At 39.6% G+C, this 22,254-nt stretch overlaps 2 protein-coding genes across 3 annotated transcripts in view; one reads left to right on the top strand and one right to left on the bottom strand.

Annotated features, from left to right (window-relative positions):
* The window catches only part of CA12 (carbonic anhydrase 12), a 44,208-nt gene extending 37,316 nt beyond the window's left edge, over window positions 1-6,892 (bottom strand). The window contains exon 1 of the mRNA XM_064157383.1: window positions 6,868-6,892. Within this exon, the coding sequence (XP_064013453.1) occupies window positions 6,868-6,874 (7 nt within the window). The 5' untranslated portion in view covers window positions 6,875-6,892. The remainder of the gene's footprint in view (window positions 1-6,867) is intronic.
* USP3 (ubiquitin specific peptidase 3) overlaps window positions 6,565-22,254 on the top strand; it is a 38,772-nt gene continuing 23,082 nt past the window's right edge. Inside the window, exons 1-2 of one of the 2 annotated variants that reach the window (XM_064157381.1) lie at window positions 6,877-6,963; window positions 12,144-12,240. Coding sequence is in view for 1 of the 2 variants with exons in the window: in XM_064157379.1 (XP_064013449.1) it covers window positions 6,873-6,963 (91 nt within the window). In the remaining variant the exon portion in view is untranslated. Of the gene's footprint in view, window positions 6,964-12,143; window positions 12,241-22,254 lie in introns of both variants that reach the window. The other variant, XM_064157379.1, reaches the window with a different exon arrangement.

Genomic DNA, 22,254 nt, shown 5'->3' with positions numbered 1-22,254 from the left:
TCTTTTTCCTTAGAGAAGCTTTACCTTCATGCAGAAATACTGGTACCAGTTATGTAAAGCCTAGACCCTGAATCTGGGAAGAAGATTTATGATTATAGGCCATGCTTACGAGTGCCTAAATGTTCTGGCTATTTAGATCAGCCTTTTGATCTACTACAGTTGTTACATTTAACCATCAAAAGAAAATTATCCTATGTTCAGCAAGCTGTCTTGGTTAAACTGTACTTCAAAGTCTTTGCCCTTATGAACCTGAAATATGCTGAGCCTTCTGTTTTCCCCTGAGCTTGCACAAAGTGGCATTAAATGAGACACAGTGAACTGGGTGTTCTGAATTAAAAGCTCTTTTTCTTAAAACTACACCACACAAGTTTAATAATTTCTTGGGCCTGGATACTCAGTCGTGTTTATAAGAGTAAAATTTCATTATGCTCTAAAACCAGGCCTGACAATCTGCCTACTTCACATACCTTGCTTAAGATAGACACAGCACAGCAATGAAGTCTCACATTGCTTAAGCTTCAGTAGTTTTTAGGACACAATGGAACTTTCAAAGTATTCTTCTATTGAAACAATTATAATTTAATGAAAGGGTCACTATGACGAGATCTCTATATAATTTTTTCTATCTGTTTGCTACTTTCTAGAACTATGCTAACATGCAGCGGGCATCGATGATGGTTTGTCATCTAGTTTTTGGCTACTGTACATTGCTTGTATGTTTGAATCATGGGAAGTGGTTCTCATGAAGAGTGGAATGATGATGAGAGGAGTATGTGAATTGGTGAAGACATCAGGATGTAGTTATGTAGCTGTTGCTTAACTATCTTTAAGTGACTAGTGACGGGACAAGGCGGGACTACAAAAATACAACAGATCTTACCAATCTTACTCATTTTCTGACTGGAAAATCTATTCTGGTCCCTGCTATTAGAGCATTCTTTTAACAAAAGGGAATCATAGTAATGAAAGGTTTTACTGCAGTTACGTGTCACCTTAGATTCTTTTAGACACATGGACCTCAGGACATACAGAACTGCATGTTAATATGGTACAGTGTCACAGTCAATTGGGGATAGCTGCGTTATGTGAAAGTAGATAGGTCACTAAGCACTTTCTGAGGGAATGCCACTAAATATTTTTTCACAGTGCACCATAAATTCCTGGCCACTCTATGGAAACCAGTCTAGATTTGTTCTATGGTCTGGCAGATAAAGAAGTAGTGTTATAGACCTGTAGATATTTTTAAATAGTTGCCTTGGTTATATTGAGTCTAATGCTAGAAGGCTCTGGGTGAAAGAAATTATATAAATTATGTTCACATAGTTTTATTGAAATGTGAATTGTATCATGTTATTTCCTGGCCCTGTCTACAAAATGCTGTGTGATTAAAACCACATTTGTGTGTTGATCTTTAGTTTGAAGCAAGTCAAAATGCAAGAGACCCCATCTACATCTCTGTTCTTCAAAATTCAGAGCTATCTGTCACAGCAAGTCATAGAAGCTCGTTATTTTGCTTTGGAGTCAAATCACTTCATAATCAAAATGCTCTGAGACATTGGCAGCTTTTCTGGTAGTATATACAGTTCTTTGTGGTCGGTAAAGTAGAACCAGGATGCAATGTGTGCACTACAAAATTCTTTGAACAAAACTAAAGTACGTGCAGCAGAGACAGCTGGCATGCCTTTGTAGCTTACAGCAAACAAAGAAGGAAAAATAGCTTCATAGAGTGTTTTGGCTATCAACAGTCTTGTTTAACGTAGAGAGAAAAGTTATATTGTTTGTGTACAGTTACAGTTCATAGATACATATGATACTTTTACTGTAGTAATATTCTACAGATAAAATACTTATATACATATAGAGACAATAACAGATGTTGGAGGTGAAAAGTGCCCTTTGACACTACGTGGTGCCCTTGCCCTTGTGTCACACTGCCCCCTCAAGGCATATGTACAGAAGTGTCGTGGCCGTGCTTTGAAGAAAAGTCATGCCTACTTACACACTTGAATCTTCTGTCCTAAATACTGTCACAGATGCTTGCTCTGGGCATTTGTCTAGTTGTAAAATTTTTTCCTTCATCTTGGGCATCTTGCCTTTTAGAGAAGATTCTTGAACCTTGTAAAGGGTGTTTTGATCACACTGAAAATGTGTGTGACCTTTATTTTCAGATGACATGCAGGAAATGGAAACAGATTTGTTAATGAGACAACATGCTGCCAGAAATGTGTTTGTAGCATTTAAAAAGTACTGTAGTATACTTCCATACACACATGCATGCAGCTAAGCTGTCTGCTGCAGAGGTGGAATATAACTCATGGAGTTGCTATGCCAGCCTCTAATAAAGGTTTTATTAAGCTGAGACCCTGTATTATAGCTTGCCTGTATGCTTATGTTTTCTATTGAAATTTTCCATGCCACTTGTTTGCCTCAGAGTTGTAGTCATACTGAGTAAAGAATTAATTTCCTTATGGAATGTTTCTATGTAGCCTCCTTTGATGTCATCATCATATCTGAATGTTTTACATTTCCATTTTTGGGAAATAGGAGGTTAAAGCCAAATCTATTAAGTTCATACTAGGTCTGGACTGGAATGTAGTGTTTTCAGAGTGTTTACTACTTTGTGTGTTTAAAGCAAAAGGCTTGCTAATATTCTTTTCAGCCGAGTGCTCAGGACCTCTGCCTGTCTCATTCCACACATTCTCAGTTTACCACTTAGGAAAGAAGAAACATGTCATCCTATCTTTATGCATTTAATCCAGAAATGGAGGATGGTTGTTTAGCTATAGACTCCAACATATGAGCTCTGAACAGAGCCGTCTGCTTTTCCTCGGCTGTAGTTGAGAAGGTTAGCCTTCTACTAAAGCAAACAGGTCTACTTAGTGAAAAAAAAAATAAAAAAGAAGGGGTTAAATGACTTGCCAGCTGGCATGCAAGAATTTTCTGGCAAAAACTGAGTTCAATTCTAGTTCTTCAGGTTAGCATTCATTCTACTCCTCCAGCATCATTCCTTCTTTATTCCGTGCTCTCCCATCTCTACAGCAAACAAGGAAGTCACCTAAGGCAGTGGTCTGCTTTACCTAATCTGCTGAGTGATGGTCAGTGAGTGATATTGAAGGAAGCCAAAATCACATGGAAAATTATGCTACTGCATCCTTAGACAATATTATAATATATACACAAGGGAGCTAGCTAATGTTTGCAGATCTTTAAGAACACAGATTTTATTTTCAAAAAATACAGCAGAATTAAGGAACCCTCCAGCTAAACTTCCCCAAGATAGCAATTCAGTGACAGGTTCTAAACTTAGATCCTCTCAGATGGATATATAACATAGACTGATGAGTACAAATATCCCACAAGAAAACGTTGTGTGGAATATCTCTGTTTTAGTAGAGATAGTGATGTGCTAAACAGAAATTCCTAATTTATAATGCTAATTCACAGGCTTCTGTTTTGCAATGGCTGAACCCATTATGAGCATGCCTGAAGGATTTGTCTTAGCTATCATCTAAATTACTCTGATATGACAAAGGGTGGGAGCAAGAGATGGGACTCAGTTCCAAATCAAGTGATTTGTACTTGAGAAGCCTTACTGAAAAGGAAAATTACACTTGGAGCTTTTGCTCCAGTTTTACTCCACATTCAACATGCGTGCCTCACTGCAAGCCACTTTACCCCTTTTGTAGTAGTGCTTTGGAGATCTGAGTGCTCCAAGAATTGCTTTATTGACCAGTTATTTTTCAGTAGGCAAAACGGCTGCATTACAAACAGATTTATCGCTCTTCTATGCATCGTGTCTCCTTAACAGATTGAGTCATCCCTTACTTAAGTATTCATCTTGGCAACCAAAGGAAAGATTTAAAGGCTGCCATATTTGTGGTGGGCATGGCAACTATAGTAAAGAAGAATGGAAATATTAGGGCAAAATTACACAGTTTATCAGAATGACTGTCAATCCACAAATGAAAGGAGGAAGGAAACTTCATTATTTTCTTGCAAAGGAACAAGTTGTCACAGTGTGGAAGGGTTTGGCTCCTAAACATGAGGGATAGAAGATGTAGGGCCTATCTTGGTAAACTGACATGTTTTTATTTAACATTTTTTCACAGATAAATGCTGTGTTTATAGTGCTTCTGGACTAAAGATAGGAACTTTAAAAGAAAGCAGTACATAGGCTGTATATCTCCAGTTATATCTTTCAGCTTTTCTGTGATGGATTATGCCTTTTCATCTTTATCTTCTCTTAAAGATACTTCTAGCCCTCACTCCCACTCCCAACAGTATCACTCCTGTAACACTTCTATCTGTGACCCCATTCAGACTGTTACTGAGTCTGTGAGGGGCCTGGGGGAAACAAGAGCCTTATCTCCTATTGACTCTTACTTCGTGCTTGGATCTGTTAATATCTTGTCAGAAGATACTCTTCCAACATGGCTGTGTATCATAGTTCTGCATACATTGCCATTGTTTGATACTGGTAGGGGTTCAATTCCAGTTACTGTGCAAAGCCATACTGTTCCTCTGAGACAGACCTTGCTTATGCTTGCTTAGGAAAGTAATTGGTTCTCCTTTCTAGATGTATCTGTCAACTGTAGAGCCAAGAATGGGAGTGTTAAAATGAAAGTAGATAATTAAAAGAATTTAAGCATATTTGTTTTGCCATATTTAATCCTTGTTAATCATAGAATGCTTTAGGTTGGAAGGGACCTCAAAGACCATCTAGTTCCAACCCTCTGCCATATGTCAGTTGCCGTTTCCTTATTCACTGTTGCTGTGACTTCATCATAAAATTCCATGAAATTTATCAGGCATGATTTGCCCTTGGCAAAGCCATTGCTGGTTACCACCTCTGCTTTGTTTTCGATTTGCCTTAGCAGAGCCTTCAAGAGGATCTACTCCTGGGGTCATCCTTTTTTCCCTTCTTGAAGATGGCCATTATGTTTGCCCTTTTCCAGTAAGCATCAACTTCACCAGTCTGCCATGACCTTTCAAATATGATGAACAGTGGTTTAGCAACTTCATCTGCCAATTCCTTCAGGACTCAGGAGTGGATCTCATCAGACCCCATGGACTTGTGCATGTTTAGATTCTTTAGGTGCTCATGAACATGGTCTTCAATTATAGTGGGCAGATCTTACTTCTCCCACTTCTTTGATTCTCAAAAAATCCACACTGGGAGATAAGAACTGACTGTTTTGGTTAAATTCTGATTGCAAAATACTACTGAGAGGTGGCCAAATGGCTCTACTACAAGGGGAAAACAGAAACCACATCTGGATCTGCCCTTCCTTTCTCATGGGTGGAGCATGGCAAGATAATTAAACATATGCAGTTGTTATAAAAGACATAAAGCAACCACAGTAAAACTGCTGCTTTAATTCAATGTACATAGTTTATACATCATATCAGACAGTGGAGAAGAAAGAAAACCCCTTGCTCTGATTTCCCCTCCACCTTGTGTAAACAGGGTGAAAACAAATCTCCTTCTGCCAAGGAGATTTGTGACCAAGACATCTTTGATGTAATTTAAAAAACCCTAAAAACTCCTCTGAAAATCCATACAGAGCTGTCTGTTTCTAAAATAGTCTATGATACAGTGCTGGGCAAAATACAAAGAGATAAATGTGTCTATATACAGGTCACACAACAGGCAAAAGCAGTGGCAAAACTATATTTCTTACATTGGTTATGATAAGAGGGCTAGAACTCCTAATATGCAGGAGTCATAGTTCCTTAGATGAAAAAACTAAACCATGACTGTCAGGTATTACAGTGGTGGACTTTACTTGCAACATTTGAAAAGGAACGGAGTAGTTTCAACAGAACATTTGTATTGATGCAAGCATGTAAACTGGTGAGCCATGAGATCATTATTCTGCATTGTCTGTACTTTCGTTATCACTAACTTAGAGGTTACAGGCGCTGAGTGGGAAACTCAGTAACAAGCTGAGGCCAGGTCACTCTTTAACACAAGTGTGAGGCCAAGATATTTACAAATAGTCAGCAGAAACACAAGATGACTACGTTAGTCCGAAGGCTGCAAACTCTTGTCTCTAGGGAGGTTAGAGCACGGAGCTGTAGAAGGCAGCGTGCTGCTGCAACGTAGCATCTGCCTTAACACAGCAGTCTCCTGTGCCTGCCCTCCTCGTGTCTGGCTGTCCGCGATGCGACGCCACGTGCGTGTCGCAGGCAGATCCGGCAGTGCCCACGCGGCTGCTCTCGCCGGCACTCGGTTCTGCGAACAGGGACTGAGTTCGGACCTTACGCGGCGTTTCGGCGCGGAGACCTGCGGCGGAGACACGTCACATACTGCTGAAGAGGGGATGAGAGGACCAGAGCCCCGTCACAATGCTGCCTTTCACCAGGGCAGGAAGCAGCAGCACAGTCTTGCCCGCCACCGGCCTCCGCCGGCAGCCGATTTTTGCCTGTACTTCCCCTCCAGAGACTGCACCCTAGCTATGCCAGAGCGGGGCCTTCCTCCATCCCTCTCCCGTCGAACGTTAGCGGCGACGCTGCCATAAGGAACCGAACGCCACGCCATCGGCTGCAGAGCCCAGCGGAGGCGGGGCATAAAGCTGCCGGCCAAGCGTGGTACTGGCGGTACCGCTCCGCCTCGCACAGACAGGAGGTAGCGGCGGCGGCACGGAAAGCCCGGCAGGAGGAGTACTGGACGGGGAACCGGCTCCTTGGAAAGCCCGGCGTGCGGCGAGGAGGCGGGCGGAGGGAGTCGCTGGACGCGGACGGGAGGGCGGCTGCCCGCAAAGCCCGGCGTGCGGATCGCGAGCTTGGCCCTAAGATGGCTGTTGTGCGCGGGGCGCCGTTGCTGTAACGCCGCGAGAAGACGCCCGCCGCGCCCCGTCGCCTTACCCGCCATGGAGTGCCCGCACCTCAGCTCCAGCGTCTGTATCGCGCCCGACTCGGCTAAGTTCCCTCAGGGCTCGCCCTCCTCCTGGTGCTGCAGCGGTGAGTGCGCCCGGCGAGGCCTAGATTGCGCCGGCCTGAGGTAGCGCGGCCACCCCGCGGCCCTCGCAGTACGAGCGGGTGCCTCTCGCCGCCGCCTGGCCGCTCCTTTGTTCCCTGCGGCCCTCGCAGGACGTCGCTGCCCCTCGGCGGGAGGGCGCCCCGCGGCCGGGGGAGGGCCGAGGTGCATAGAGGAGGGAGGGAGGCTGCTTCGGCCCCCCTACCCTTCTGAGGGCTGCCCCGTGGGACCCCTCTCTGAGGCGGGGGCTGGGGAGCAGCGAATGGAATGCTGTGGTGCTGCGCCTTCCACCCTTTCTGCTCCCCGCGGATGAGCAGCGGAACGGCTGGCACATGTCTCAGCGGGGATGGACAAGGACGAGGGGGTTCAGCCCCTGGGCTTGACTTGGGCTTGCCTGCGCAGTTTTGTCCGGCGCGGGAGCGCTGCCGGCCGGTCCGGGACGGGCGACAGATTTCGTCTCCGCTGTGCGCGGAGGAATGCGAGATCGCAGCTCCTCGCTTCTTTTGTCTGCCGGAGGAACTGCGTGCTTAGTCCTGCCCGGGGGAAGCCGGGGCACTGGCACTAGGACTGAGAGGAGAGGAGTCGATGGCTGCATCAGGGTCAGTGCGTTCTTAATATCAGCCTGAGAGTACTTTTTTTCTAAAAGACATTTTTGAAAGGACTTTAGAGAGTGTAGTTCTAATTGGACAGCTGAGGCCTCTGTTTCTAGGAGTGTTTCACTGCAGGTGGGTCTGTAGGAGGTCTGGAAGTCGTGCACACTTTCTCAGATGTGTGGGTCGGTAGGCTCAGAGAGGTCGTCTTTTTTTAGTATTTTGCTCGCTCGTTTAATAATGTAAATTACCGCCTTTGAAATGTGTTCCATCATCAACACTGCCCCGGCCTCATCTTGTTTTTTCAGAGGCTTTCCCTTTAAAAGTACTGTATCCAAGCTGCTTTAAATTCAGTGTTCTAATGGATCATTGTACGCACCTGCAGATGACCTCCGATTATTGCTGTCTCTTTTGGTGCAAGTTTTTGTTTGCCATAATTAATGTCTTTAGTTCTGCTCGGTATGGTAGACAACCAAATAGGAAGTAGGCCCCACTTAGAGCAGTGCGTTGTGCCCATGGGCACCAGGGAGGAAACCTCTTTCCAGAATGATCGACCAGGGAACACTGAAACACTAAACGTAGAGGTGGCCCTTTTCGTAAAGGGAAGGTAGTTCTTCATCTCACAGTATGGGTGTTTTCCTGTGGGAAGGCTGTTGCTTACTTGAGTTCTTCCCTAATAACAGTTTCCTGGAGCCAAGGTGTGGTAGTGTTGCTGTTTCCTTTGCAAAACCAGTTGTTTTACTCTGTAATGCTTTTGATTGCAGAGAGAGTACACTTTAAAGAGCTATGATGTGGAGAATAATTAGAAGGAAAAGAGGAGTATAGGAAAATCTGTTGTGTCTGATGTTTCTTTATTGGAAATTCATGACAAGAATTCTTAACTCTGTAGCTCCATCTGTTATCTTCGGAGTATCAAGGGTAAGCAAAGTTGTCAACCACAAGCATATGGCAGTAGGGAGCCACCCTTCAGACAGCTTAAAAAAGATAACATTGCCAAAACTAAAAATACATGCTCTGGTATTAACATAACGTTCCAACTTCCAAAATTGTCCAGTTTACAGCTACAGGACCCTGTTAGACATGTTGCTTCTCAACAAAAAAGTTCAGCAATTGGAACACATTAGTCTTTGCTATTGGGAGGTGTTTTTCCCAAACTAGGCCTTATAGGGAGAACCAGTTGCTGGGCGGTCAGTTGATTTTATGACAGCTCTGAGGCAGGAAGAAAGTGCTGTACACTTCAGGGAACTGAATAGACTGATGAGGTTACCATGTCCAGGGAATATCTGTGTTCTGTTTCTGAAGAAAATGAAGATAAGAACTCATAGAATACTCGCTGAGATCACTTGAATGCTTAACAAATGGCAGGAGAGAAACATAGGTATGTTGAATTTAAAACACTCCAATGAACAAACAGTAATTTAAAGTAAATAAAAGTTGTTCTTTTAAGAAACAAATATTGTGTTCCTGCTAGTTGAGTAAAATGCAGTGCCTCCCTTTTTGGTTCCAGCATAGTGATGTGTGATTATTGTTACATTAACTCCCTGATGGTACATAGAGTACTGTCTGTTTCTTCTTTGGGCTTGTTTTAGTGTGATTAAGTTTGAAAGATAAGTAACACTGGTTTCTGATAATTGTCAGTAAATAAGATTTCTAATGTGCTGGGTTTGCTGCAAGTTGGTAACATAAAATTAAGCAGAGAAAATGGCATGTATAAGTTAATATCTTGTCAAAATTGAATGCTGTTGAAAAAAATGAATTCTGTTGTATTTATTGCCATTTTCTAAGGGTCTGTGGGCTTAGTTACTCTTGTTGGTGATGTTGCCTTGGTAAAAATTATTTAGAAAGTAATTTTCTGCTGTCTGTAATAGTAGAGCCTCTCTCATCAAGCAAATGATCTTAAATTGACTCAGAACTTGTGTTCAGTCCTGTTCTGAGTTGCTGAAGCTTTCCAGAAAAGTCGTATAAGTGAAGATACTGATAAATGAAGCTTTTTGGCAGCCAGGTGACAGGCCAAGTGACAGCAAAACACTGCAGAATAGGATGGAGAACAAATTCTTAGTTAAGGCTGCCATTTTTATCACTACCTTTCATTTCTGTGATTTGAGGAGCTGAGTGATGAGTGCTAGTCAAGTACCTTTTATTCACCTCTCCACAAAAAAATCTCCTGATGGTAACAATAACTTCACGAAGTAATATGGAGGCACCTTTTAGAATATTGTTGCTTGTTAAATGAATATTGTGTCATTGTGTAATGGAAGGGCATTGCATTCGAGACTGGTATTTGGAAGTTTGCTTTACTGAAGTTAAGGAATTGATTAGAAGAGCCTGAATTACTTTCTTGGGCTAAATCAATTCCTCTTGAAGCTACCTAGCAAAGTTGTTATGGAGGTCTTGTGATGAAGAAAGACTCTTAAAAAGGCAGTAAGAGGAAGCATTGACAATAAGTATCTTTATACAAATATGAATGTTTTTCTGGTGTACGTTGATTTTTAAGTGTCTCTAGAATGTCTATTATGTTACTGCTGTGTAGTTTAGAAGTCTGAGAGTTTAAGCACTCTGTTTAGAAAATGGCATGCTTTCCCTTCAGTATTTAATCCAATCAAGTGTGCTCTGTAAAGTTAAGTGATGCAGAAAGCAACATGCATTTGATTCGAGGAGCTTTTAAGGCTATCACAGGAGAGCACAGAATGCCTTTTTGTAAATCCAGAGGCAGATGGTTTTTGTTGTGTCTTGGTTTTGCTGGGACAGAATCCTAGGACAGGAAGGCTTAAGCTAGGAGAGGCAAAAGCCAGGGCAGGCTAAAGGTTGAGCTCATTGTAAAGGGGGAAGTTCGCTGAGGATGGGGGAACGACTCCTTATTTCTTCTCTTCTTTCTCTCAAAAATCACTACCTCTGCAGAGGTTCGTTCTCATGCTGCTCTCGACTACTTTTCTGATTATTGTGACCACTGTACATTCACTGGGTTGAGCATAACTTTGAATACTTTATGAACACATTAGTGTTAATACTTCTTTTACTGTTTCATTAAACCTGTTCTCATTTCAACTCATGGATCTCCTCAGCTTTTCCTGATTGCCCTTCTTTACTGTGGGGAGAGCTCATCGAATGATGAGGAATGGCTGTAGTGTCGTCCTGGATGGGAGACATGTTCTTATTTTAATTGGACGTTTAAGAGAGAAGAAATAGAAATTGTACATAAACTGAAAATGGCTTTCGATCAGTGTTGTCATGTGGAATGCTGCATGCAGATGTCTGCTAATGCCAATTAGAGTGCACTCCTACCATGCACAGCAATTTCTGAAGCTTCTGCTGAAGCTGGAAGCAGAGTAGCTGAAGGCAAGTTGGCAGGACTGCAACGTGTCACAGACTGAATCAGTTGAATTTGTGTGATGTGCCACACCTTCAGCACTGTTCTGCAAATCATGTAATTAGGAAAAGTACTGTGGCACAGCTCAGATGTGGTATTTCTCAACAACTTTTCATAGACTGATGAAACCACAGGGAGCCATGGCTCATTTCTGTGCGATTGCAATCTTTTAAGCACACCTGTGTGAGTCTCAAGAGTTATTCCGACTTTTTCCTATGGTTGAAGATTCATTAGTTCTCACTGGACTCACTGGTTGATTCAATGTATAATTGGAAGTTTATTCTTTAGAAGAATAACTACAGACAAATAGGGTTGTGTCTGCCAAAATGGAGATGGAATGTTTTTTTTTTAAAGAAGAATTGTACTTAAACCCATTACTTTTCAGATCACTGTCAGTTGAATAAATTTTTTTTCCTGAATTTTTTTTTTAGATAGTGAAGAGCAATTGTGAATGTATACTGATATTTCCTGCAAGAGCTAAATATGTTTAGTTGGCATCTGTTTCTTATGGTCTATTGAATAAGAGCTGTAATTTCATAGTTGGTTAGAAAGATACATTGTAGCATTTATCAATAATATTGGGGCCATAAAAAGACCCAGGAGAGATAGCAAGAGGAAGCTGTTTGAGACCTAGTGAATGATGATTATGGTGAAAAATCATATGCTTAATTAATGATATTCTTTCTGTGTTTGAAGTAATTTACTAATTTACCTAGTAGATTTGTTCAAAATAGCCTCAAATATCACAGATTGCTTTATATATACATGAGAGCAATATAAATGTCGAAGCAGGGGAACTTTCAAGAACATTGCTGTACTGAGTCAGACAGGTTTTGATATTTTTTGTTCTTTGCCATGTTCCCTTTCCTCTCCCCTTCCTCCCTCCCCCCCCCCCCCCCCCTTTTTTTTTTTTTTTTTTGGTTTTGTTGTCCCAGTTAAATCAGTTACACTGTTCTCTTTTCATTGGGGTAGGTAACATTGTGGGTTTTGGCATTACAGTGATGACTTAGTGCCAAAATAAATACACTGTAGAAGCTCAGGTCTGCAGTCTTGGCTTTTCTTTTCATCTCAGCTCTTTGTTAATGTTTCTTCTCCATTTCCATGAGTATACTTCGTCTGCTTTTACAACGCTATGAGTCTCTCCGTTTGCTTTTTCATTTTTATTGGTAGAGATCCTCACATCCTTTTTTTCTTCCATTTTGACTAGAATACAGGAGGAGAAAACTCACTGAAGCTGGAGGGGGAGTAGGTAGGACCTTCTTCCTGTGAAAAATTCTGTTCAGTCAGCGGCATGTAGACTCAGGGTAAGCTTATGAACAGTGTGTGGATGTAATGATCTGTGTGTGTGTGTGAAGGTGATTTGTCACTCTACATCTGGAAAACTAATTTGGCCTTGAAGTTAGCAGGTTTAGTCTGAAATGTACATAAAAAAATCAACTTTTTCTTATTTGGACACTTTAATTTCAAAGTTTCTTTGTCTTTCATCTTGGAGTCACTGCAATGCAGGAATGCTATGGACTTTATAGGTTGCTATGTCTCTTTAAATTCATTCCCATTCTGTCTTTTTAAATAGGGCTTGTAAGATTTGGCTATTTTTAGGTTCAGTCTTTTTCGTTAAAACTGGTACCTTTTTTTTTGCTTTCCTGTTTGAATTTGTTATTGATGTATGAGCTAACCGTGGGTGCAATACAATTACCTTTGGAACTGATACAGAAGTTGCATGTTTACTGAGAAGAGGAAAGGGTCTCAATTTTGGTCATGTAAGCTAGGCCTAATTTTCATTTTAATTACAAAAAATGGGAGTCTTTTCAAATATTTGGTGTCATTTGAATGCCAGTAAACTTAAATGGATGTAATTAATATTTTCTAGATTTTTCTTTTAAAAATATTATTGGTACTCATCAAAATCACTTGGCTACAAAATACACGTTAGCAGAGGAAAGAGACTGTTTCTAAGGAAAGTAGTAATCAGACATCTAATGCATTGCATTTGTTTAGAAACTAGATCTAATCTTCGTGGTAATTTTGAAGATAAGCTTTGAAGGACAAATTTTACAATTTGATGTTCCAAAGTATTTAATGATTAACTATAAATTATTGTTTTGCAATGACTCTTCACAGTGTACCACACAGTCAGAAGGGTAGTCTGAGGTGTTGTGGGAGTGGGATATGTAACGCACACACAAGTCTGTAGGAGAAAGACTCCTCAGCATGGCAGGCTCTTGATTTACCCACAGATTAGCATAAATCTCATTACAGCTGGTTTAAATGTAAGCAGGATAATAATTTTCACCTGCTTTTTCAAAGCCCTTCAAGATGTACAGGTGTACTTGTTTTTCTGATTATTTCAAGTGCCAAGGCTGACAGAATTAATTGATTTGGGGTTTTTTTGGCAAGTTTGTGTCTGTGGTTCATAGAGTAGAATTTCATTTGCAGTGTTTAGAATAAAATTAAGCTTTGAGCTGTTCCTCATGGGATTGGTGCCACTCACTTCATTAGGTACCCTGTTCATGCTTGGCTTTCTGATTTAGCAGACATTCATACCTAGGTAAAAAGTGGGTAAAGGCCAGTAATTGAAGTAATCATGATGGTTAGAAAGTGCAACTGAATCAAATTTACCCCTCAAAACTAAGGATTTTCTGATCTTTTTTTTTTTGTTTTGAGACTAATTGAGGAAACAGTTTTTGTTGTAGAGTGAATTATATCTGAAAAAAATATTTATTATTTGTGATATCCTTTTTATGGGAGCAGTGTAGGATTTTCTGTCCTTGATTCATTTCCGTGATTACAACAGAGTGTTTTAAACTGTACATGCCACAATGAATAAACTTATTCAGCAGTCTTAAGTGGTATGTCAAGGCAATCCTCTAGTATTTAGGTTCTCTCCCCTCTTTGGAATATATTGTGTCATTTTGGATCTGATAAATACATTTATGAAAGTTCTTTGGCAGATTTTGTTATTCATTTGAATCTAGTCACAGTACCCACAAGCAACCTGGACAAATAAGGTGATTCTTTTTGAAGTTACTCATCCAATTCAGTATTGCAAGCAGACAGATTTTAGCTTTGAAATGACATTTTACTATCAAGCATGATAGTCAAGTTGAAAGTGCTTATCAAAACTAAATAGGCAGATACTGATACTTCGGGGTAGTCCATAGGTACATCATTTAGGACTCCCTGGATATGTAAGCATTTGCTTGTCCATGGCAAAGTACAGGTGCATTTTCTCCAGATAGCCACGACCTTTTAAACATATTTTTTATTAACCTTTGGTTCTCAAGATTTTTAGCCTGGTAATCTTTCTGTCCACTGAACATTAGTTGAGGAAGTAGGAATGAAACATTCGGGCTACAAATAAGTAGATTAATTACTGTGTTATATAAAGACAGCAAGGAGCCTTTTTGCTGTATTTCCCCTCAAGAAGACTCCTTTTCTTAAGGATTTTAAAATTACATTACACTGTTGGCTTTGCTGTATTATCTGTCTATTCTCTGAAAATTAATATCTGTGTGTCACACATGCTCTAGCATAAAGATTGTATTGAAGAGCTGCTTTTTTCTTCTTTTTCCCTTGGCATGCTACTTCTGTATGAGGAATAGTATCTGTTTTCATGGGAGGACTAGGTATATATGTAGGGGCATGTGTATATATATATAAACATGTATGTGTATGTATGTATTTACATTTGGATACTAATTAGTTGTCAAAGTAGTCAAACTACTGGAAATTGCTTTTAGAATGTAAAGAAGAAAGGGAAGCAGTAATAGAGTTAAGCGTCTGTATGATTGGTAGTGCTAAGTGGCCTTATTTCTTCTGCTTAACAACAGAAGCAGCATAGCATGCTCTCTTAGTTTATTGCTGCTGTAGCTGATCTGACTTCAGTTTTGGGCACTGGGTTTGTGTGTGTGGTTTTTTGTTTTTTTTTTTTAATTTTCTCACCCTGCAGTTCACTGAACCACTTCCTCAGGAAGTGACACGTCCATTTACATTGACTAAAGAAGTTTTCCAAACTTGTTTGGTTTTTCAATACAGAATGAGGAGGTGAATGAAAAAGCCTGCATTTTTTAACTTGCAGGTTTTTCAATGTGGAATTCTGACTGCATGATCAGAATACCCAGCTGTAAGCCAGTGTGGTTGGGCATAACTAGGGAGGTGATTTAAATGCAGATGAAGCTAATTACATTGCTCTCTGACAAACATTCTTCGACATTAGGAATGTATTGGGCACTTTATTGACCTATTTATTCTATGACCAAGTGTTCAGCTGCCCATGTTTTTTATTCTTGGTTGTTGCTTAGTACATTTGTGTTATATATGATTTTCCATTGTAATAGAGTGGTTCACTGTAACTGTCTGTGAAATTGCTTACGTGAGACGGAGCAATGCTTTGAATTGAAAGTGACAAAGAGGAGGAAACCACCTATACCATTATGCATGAGTGCAAACATTAACTAATTTCATAAGTTTACTTGTTATCTCACTAAAAGCTTAATCTTTCTGGTTTTGTTGAAAGAGAATATCAGTGGAAATATTTTTTCCATAGCTGTAAGCTGAGAGTAGTTTGCTTGTTTTTTTTTTTTTTAATTTATTTAAATGTTCTTCAGAGTCTTGTTTGAATTCACTTATATTTGATTGGAATTTGAGTCAGACTAACACTTGATACTGTTGATAATTCTATTCATTGTGCATGTCTTTCTTATGAGGGTATGAAATGCTGAAAGAGTAGTTAACATTGTTGTCTTGTTAGTAATGCTTACCAGGATACTTGCTTCCTTATAAATTCTCTTTCTTGGATTTAAATGTAGTACAAATTAAATATTTTTTTTTAATCTTTTCCTCTAGTATGTGGGTTTTAACTGAGTTAAAACCAAAACATTTAAGATAGTATAATTAAAACCCGTCTCCCCTCCTGTCTGGTTTCGTTTTGACTAGAATGCTGAAATGGCAGTAAAGACATCTAACAAATGAAACTTACTTAAAATGTCGTTAAATAGAATATTTATTTTTCTAATATCAAACAGTTCAGGAAAAAGTTCTGTCTGTGAGCTTCTTTTAGTGTGGTTGAGAGTTGGATAGAAGGAATTTTATGCGAAATGAAGCTTGACAACAAATGCAAATACTCTTTAAAACCTAAACAATAAAACAGCTGGCTTGCAAGTAAGATGTAGAACATAACTCTAGTTTTCAAAGCCTATAACATTCTTTTGTCCCCTATTCAAGACAGAGAATCCAGCTTTAGCCTACTAAAAGGTTTAAAAATAAGTTTGTAGCATTTACTTCCTTTTTTAGTCACCAGGTTTTCATTGCAGTTACTCATCTGGAATTGCTTAGCCTTTAAGCTCTTAAAATGCAGAGCAGATACTTTTACCAGATGTGTATACAACTTAAACAGAGGACTCCCCACCTCCAAAAAAACCTAACCTCAAACACAACAACAAAACCCCCTTAAAACAATCAACAACCATAGACATTTAACTTTGCACTTAGTTTTTGGAACATACTTCTAGATTATGAAATAATGTTATCATTCTGCTTGGACTCAGTGCACTTCTACATATGTTAGTGCCTGCCCTGTCTGACAATTTTACTAATGTGTTTAGTTGAGGTCCTCTTTTCAGTATTTTTTATTTCTCTTGAATATAAGTGGAAAGTAAGGTCAGATAATAAAGTTTATATACTTGCAGCAACTCCCTTTTTAAATTCACAAAAAGTGTCATGTCAAAAAACTGGAAACATGATCAAGTTGTATAGTAGTAATAAAAGCTACTTTATACTAGTAGTTTGTAAGGAAGGCCTTACAAGGGTAAGATGTGTGCAGCAAGCCTGAGGCATTCACGTCTTGAATGAATGGGGGCTGCATGGAGAAAACTCTTCAGCTGATAATTATTCAGCCTTTGAAAACATCTTTGACTGCATCCGAAGGGATTTCCAGGGCTGTAAATTCCAGCGGTAGGCTGAGCCTTCTTGCCATCCCAGCATGTAAGCTGAAAGGAAGGGACCCACATCCAGCGTGTTTGTCTCCTTAGTATTTCTTATGGGCTAATAACTTGAGCAGTTGCCTGCTTAGAATGACTGATTTTCATAGATTACTCAGATGCCTGATACTTCTTGTATATTGCATATGACAAGGTCTAGGTGTTTAATTCAGGGTCACTTAGTTATTTCGGCAAGTCACCTTACAAGTTTCCTGTAGAATGCTGAGTTTTGGGATGTCTTACCCTTGCCTGCAGGTAAAATGATGTGAAGGACTGAGGTGTAGCCTCAGTTCTGATCTGCATTGATAAAGGTAGTAAATTATCTGATCTCTTCCTCTCCATTTTTCCGTTTGTAAAATGGAAGTGAATCCTGTGATGCAAAAGTTTTGTTTTTTGAGATATTAAGGGAGTTCACATAATTTTGACTAAATATTTGTGTGGAGTTTTGTATTATCACCACTTGTGATAGTTGCCCCAGGATTTTGGCTTGCAAGTTTCTCTCACCTTGATTTCAGATCTTTGGAGGAGGCAGCTTTTGATCTGATTCATGAGGCCTGGTGTGTCACAGAGGGAAGGATGATGTTTCATAAAACAAGGTTTTCATTTTTTGATGGGCAGATTGTTGCTGCTTCTTTCTTCACACTGTTGTTAATGGAAACTGCCCAGCTCTCTTCTGCTGCATTTGTCAGGTTTGTTTAGGATCAAAAAGTAGAGTAACATTGTCCTGAGACCAAATCTTAATCTCAGGGCACTGAGAAATTGTTAGACAAAACGATGTTAAAGGTAAAGGAAAGCAAAAGTTGTGTCTGTTTCTCTGGAATGCTCTTAACAGTATTCTTGCGTTGTTTCTTTTTTTTAAAACATGCATGTGTGCTTGTGTGTAGATATGTGCATATGTACAGCATTTGTATACATGCTATGTATATGTAGCATTTATGTGTTTGTCACCAAGTGCTTGCATTTGTAGGACAGTTTTATTTGCACCAGTATACCACAGCAGCCACAAGCATGTAAATATTGTCCCTGGTGCAGATGCTGAGTGGAGTAACTGGTCTTTTTCAGCTTAGCTTGTATTGGTGCAGCTGACCTACTATGTCAACAAAGAAAGGACTGAAAACAGATCACTTAGTCCAAAGATGTTTCTGTTCAGGTCATGATGTTATTGTAGTTTAACAGTGTAATTATACAAGTAACATTAGTGTTGGTACAGCTTCTTCTGAGAACAAAGTACAGGTCGTTTTGTAAAGCTTGTGGAAACACTTGGAAACCGAGTTTGACTCTAATCTTGTTTCCAGTCAGCATGCTGTTAATAGAAGGGCCGAAGTGTTGTTTTTACTGTGCTGATATTTTGTGGCATTTTATTATGTAATAAGGGACTGTTTTAAAATGAGGATGTAAGCACAGTTCTGTAGTAGCTATAGCCTGATGTCATTTTGCTCCTAAGACTGGTGAAGTGGTGATGCATTGATCACATGGCTGCACTACTGCCAGATCTCTGCTGGACACTCTATCTTGCAGGTTTCTTTACTTGGCTGCTTTACAGAAACTGCTTCCTGTATGTCTCCTCCTCTTCCTGCTTCTTTTTTCTTTTGCCTGTTTGCTATTGCAGTTTGCTATTTAAACAAAACTATTAGTTGCACAGGTTGGTTGTGTTCTTTTATGTAGTTGAGTTCGCTACAGTGGAAATCTGCAGCTTTGTTCTGTAAGGCATGCAGTATGTACCAGGAGCATTCGTGCTTCACAAAACTCTGGCTGGAGTCAGTTTTTCAATAAGGAAAAAAAAGTTAAGATTCAGAAGTGCATATTTGTGTCATTATGAGGGTAGGATGGGGTGGTGCCCCTGTGATGAGAGTGCCAAACTGATTAGCTGTATCTTGCTTATTCTACTTGGCATAACTTGATGAATATTATCAGGATGAATAACACAAAGTGGAAGCCTGAGGGACGTCTCTGAGGCTGTATGTAGTATTGTTTGATTGCTTGTTCTCTTGGGGATGGAGTAACACTCCTCATCATTTGTAGAGGGCTTTGTAGGCTTTATAGCAGATGAATATTCAGATTTCACTTAGAGAAATCGTTCTGTAACAGATAGCATTTCTCCTTCCTATTACATGACGAAAAATTATGATTCTAAGCTTCTGAATAAGCTGGTATCGATGTAAAATTACTTACTGCTTCAGATGGCATTGTGGTGTTGCGGATTTACTTTCCATTTTCTACAGACGTTACTATCATCTTCGCCTAACTGCTTGAAGCTGTTCTAAAAATACAGCAAAATGAGACAGTTTGTAACCATTGCAGTAGCCACTTTCAGCTCAAGCTGAAAAGGCAGCCAGCATTCCTTAGTTTTATGCCACTAAATAAAGTGTGACAAGCAGAGATAACCGCACTAATCATCTTCAGAAGTTATCTGCTGAGCCAACCTCAGAAAAAGAGTGCAATCTTCAGCAACCTTTGAAAAAATCGGTCATGTAATCCTCTCAGAACAGAGCAACTTTAGGTCAGAAATTTAATACTGCCTTCTGTGTTTAATCATAGTGCAAGTAATTTCCATGTTATTTGAGTTCTTTGTGGGAGGAGATGTTTGTGCAGAAGATAAACTACACATTTCTAATGTGATGCAATTGGGGCAAAGTTCTTACTAGAAGTTACAGCAAACAAATGAGCTATCTTTTCCTATTCGCTGATAGCAAAGATGGAAAATGTTAGTGGATACTTACTGGCATTGTGCAGAGCTGGTGTCTGGCTTTGTGCAGAATGGTTTGTGCTGCGAACTCTGCAGACTGAGCACAGCTTCAGTATAATTTAACACTTGACAAGCAAGCAGTGCAGGTATTTATTATCCTTGCTTTCCACCATATACCAGACAATTACAATTTCATATTCAGGTAATCTAGTTTGCATCATAATGCTTTGACCTACTGGTTGAGAACCAGATCTGTTCATGGATGATAACACAGGGCAAGCAGAAATGTTATTTCAAAGTGGGAGATGTCTGTTGAGATTTTCATGTGAAGAAGGCTGTATCATATTCCTGGGAAAACATAGAGTAGTGGTTTGTTCATGCAGCACTTAATCTGTTTAAGTGCTTGAATGGCTTTGTCTTCTGTTTTCTTCTGGCTAATTTTTTTACCTCTGAATTTGTGTAATTCAGGAAAAGAAAATTCCATCAGGTTAGATTGGTGATTGATGTAGCCCATTTTTAACTGATGATGACTATTTGAGGTCTTCATTTTCTTTTCTGTTAGCCATTGCCAAATACTAGTTCTCTTAAATACGTTTAGTCAAATCAACCATACTTCTTCCACTTTTCCAACCTGAATGTAAACTCTGCTTGGCTGTCTTCTATCTACTGCAAGATTGACATAACCATTGTGGGAACCCATCAGCTTTAGAAATGGGAAAATTTGGTTTTCGGAAACTTAAACCAGAAAGCATGAAGCACGAAAAAATGTTTCTCAAGTAAAAATTGCAGTTGTTCAAAAAAATCAATTCTGCAGTCTTTCTGTAGTGAAGAATTTAAAGTGGTTACTTCAAATAATGGTTCTATGGGATGTACTTTTGTTGAGGTGAACTTTGTAGCATTCTTCATTTCAGACATTCTTTGGATTTGGCCTATGAATTGAAATACAGCAACTGTAATAATGAATTCAAATCCAAGAAACAATTGTTTAAAAATAAGTGTTAGCTAGTTTGTTGTTCTGACTTAAGTTTTTTAAAAAGGCAAAGGCTGGTGGTGGAAAAGTGTATTAGCTCTTTTAAACAGCTAAGCTGGTCACTTCTCTCTTCATGAGAAATTGACCCCATGCTTTTTAAAAACAAATGCTTTTTCTTTTTAATCAATGTTAAATTTGATAATGAAACTGCTTTCACATTTTTAAAGCTTGGTTTTCTCTGTAGTTTGGCGAACCTGATGAACCTATTTTTTAGTTCTGCTATGAATCCTGATGTAACCTCTGTAGGTGAGCCTGCCTTGGAGCAGTTTCTTGGTGTACTTGAGTTTCCCTAGTGTGTTTTTTTTTTTTTTTCCCCCTAAGGTTATGACCCCAGCCAGGAATGTCATTCTCAAGCTTTTCCACAACAAATAACAATGTAAATAAGTTGCCTGTCTGCTGGGGTTTGATCCTCTTCTCTTTGTCCTTTCTCCCCCCTTGCCTTACAGACCCTCAGGTTTCTGATGTCTTTGTTTTCCCTTTGGGACTTTTGACTGGCTGCTCCAAGAAGCAGTTATAGTGTAGAAAAATGAGGTGGTGGCATATCCTTTTGTGTTCTTGGGATAATTGAATTCATCTTTTGATTCTGGTTTTCTGCTGTTACAGAATTGCACTTGGCATTTCACTGTTCTTGTATTAGTTGGGTATTTGAAAGTACAGTCCTTTTCCTGTAAAGTCTGGGGTAATTGTCATTAACAGTTTTACTTCATTCAAATCTAAGTGCTGTTCGTCATAGCATGGAATTTCTGTCAAAGGTTTAGGGTTCAATAATCAATATTTAGTTGTAGTTCCAAAATTGCTGCTGTTTATAACGATGCTTTATTTACTGGTTTTACTGTGTTCTGCCTGCATGGGTTATTTACTGAGATTTTGTTTCTCATTTGAATTTGCAGGTTTTTGCCACTAGGCTAGAATAGGAGGTTGGAATCCCTTATTTCTATGGTTCTACCCTGGAATGGTGTTCCATAATTTTCTACTATATGCTGTTTTTTCCCTTTAAGACCTTTAGCTTAAAAACATTTATGTGTATTTAACTTAAATTTTCTGGATGTAGTAAACAGATTATAAACCTAAATAACATCTTCTGATGAATTGAATAGATTGTAAAGCATTGTGTTACATTTAAGCATTTCAGCTTCTTGGGTGTGACTGAAGGGGCAAAGTCTTCATGGGTAAAGCTTTTACCACAACTGCAGCATAGGAATACGTGTTATATGAATGGGGTATATTGTCATGCATTGTACAGTAATTTATTCAGGTTGTCAGGCTTCCTTGCAATATCTTCTTTAAAATGCCATCTTGTATAACAAGTTTAAGAAAGCAGAAGTGAAGTGTCTCCTCCCCCTTGTTTGGTGGACTGCATTATTAAAAGCCAAAAGACAGGGTTTTTAACTTCACCAGCCGTTTTGGTACTTGTGCTTCTGATATGTCTGTGTATTTCAAAATCAAGTACAGTTGATGTGCATGCAGTACAACCAAAAGAAAGGTTAAATTTTTCGTGGCTTCAAAGCAGTGGGTAAATGTGTCGCCTGCAGCTAAAATCCAAGCCAGAAGGTGGCTAACATGCTTTAGTGTCAATAGCTCTTCAGTCTGTTACTTTAGTCCCTGATATGGGTTAATGAACGTG

This window comes from Pogoniulus pusillus, chromosome 17 (genome assembly GCF_015220805.1).
Source record: "Pogoniulus pusillus isolate bPogPus1 chromosome 17, bPogPus1.pri, whole genome shotgun sequence".
NCBI classification, from domain to species: Eukaryota; Metazoa; Chordata; class Aves; order Piciformes; family Lybiidae; genus Pogoniulus; species Pogoniulus pusillus.
The sequence above is the reverse complement of the archived record's forward strand: the minus strand, read 5'-3'. Positions and strand labels throughout refer to the sequence as shown.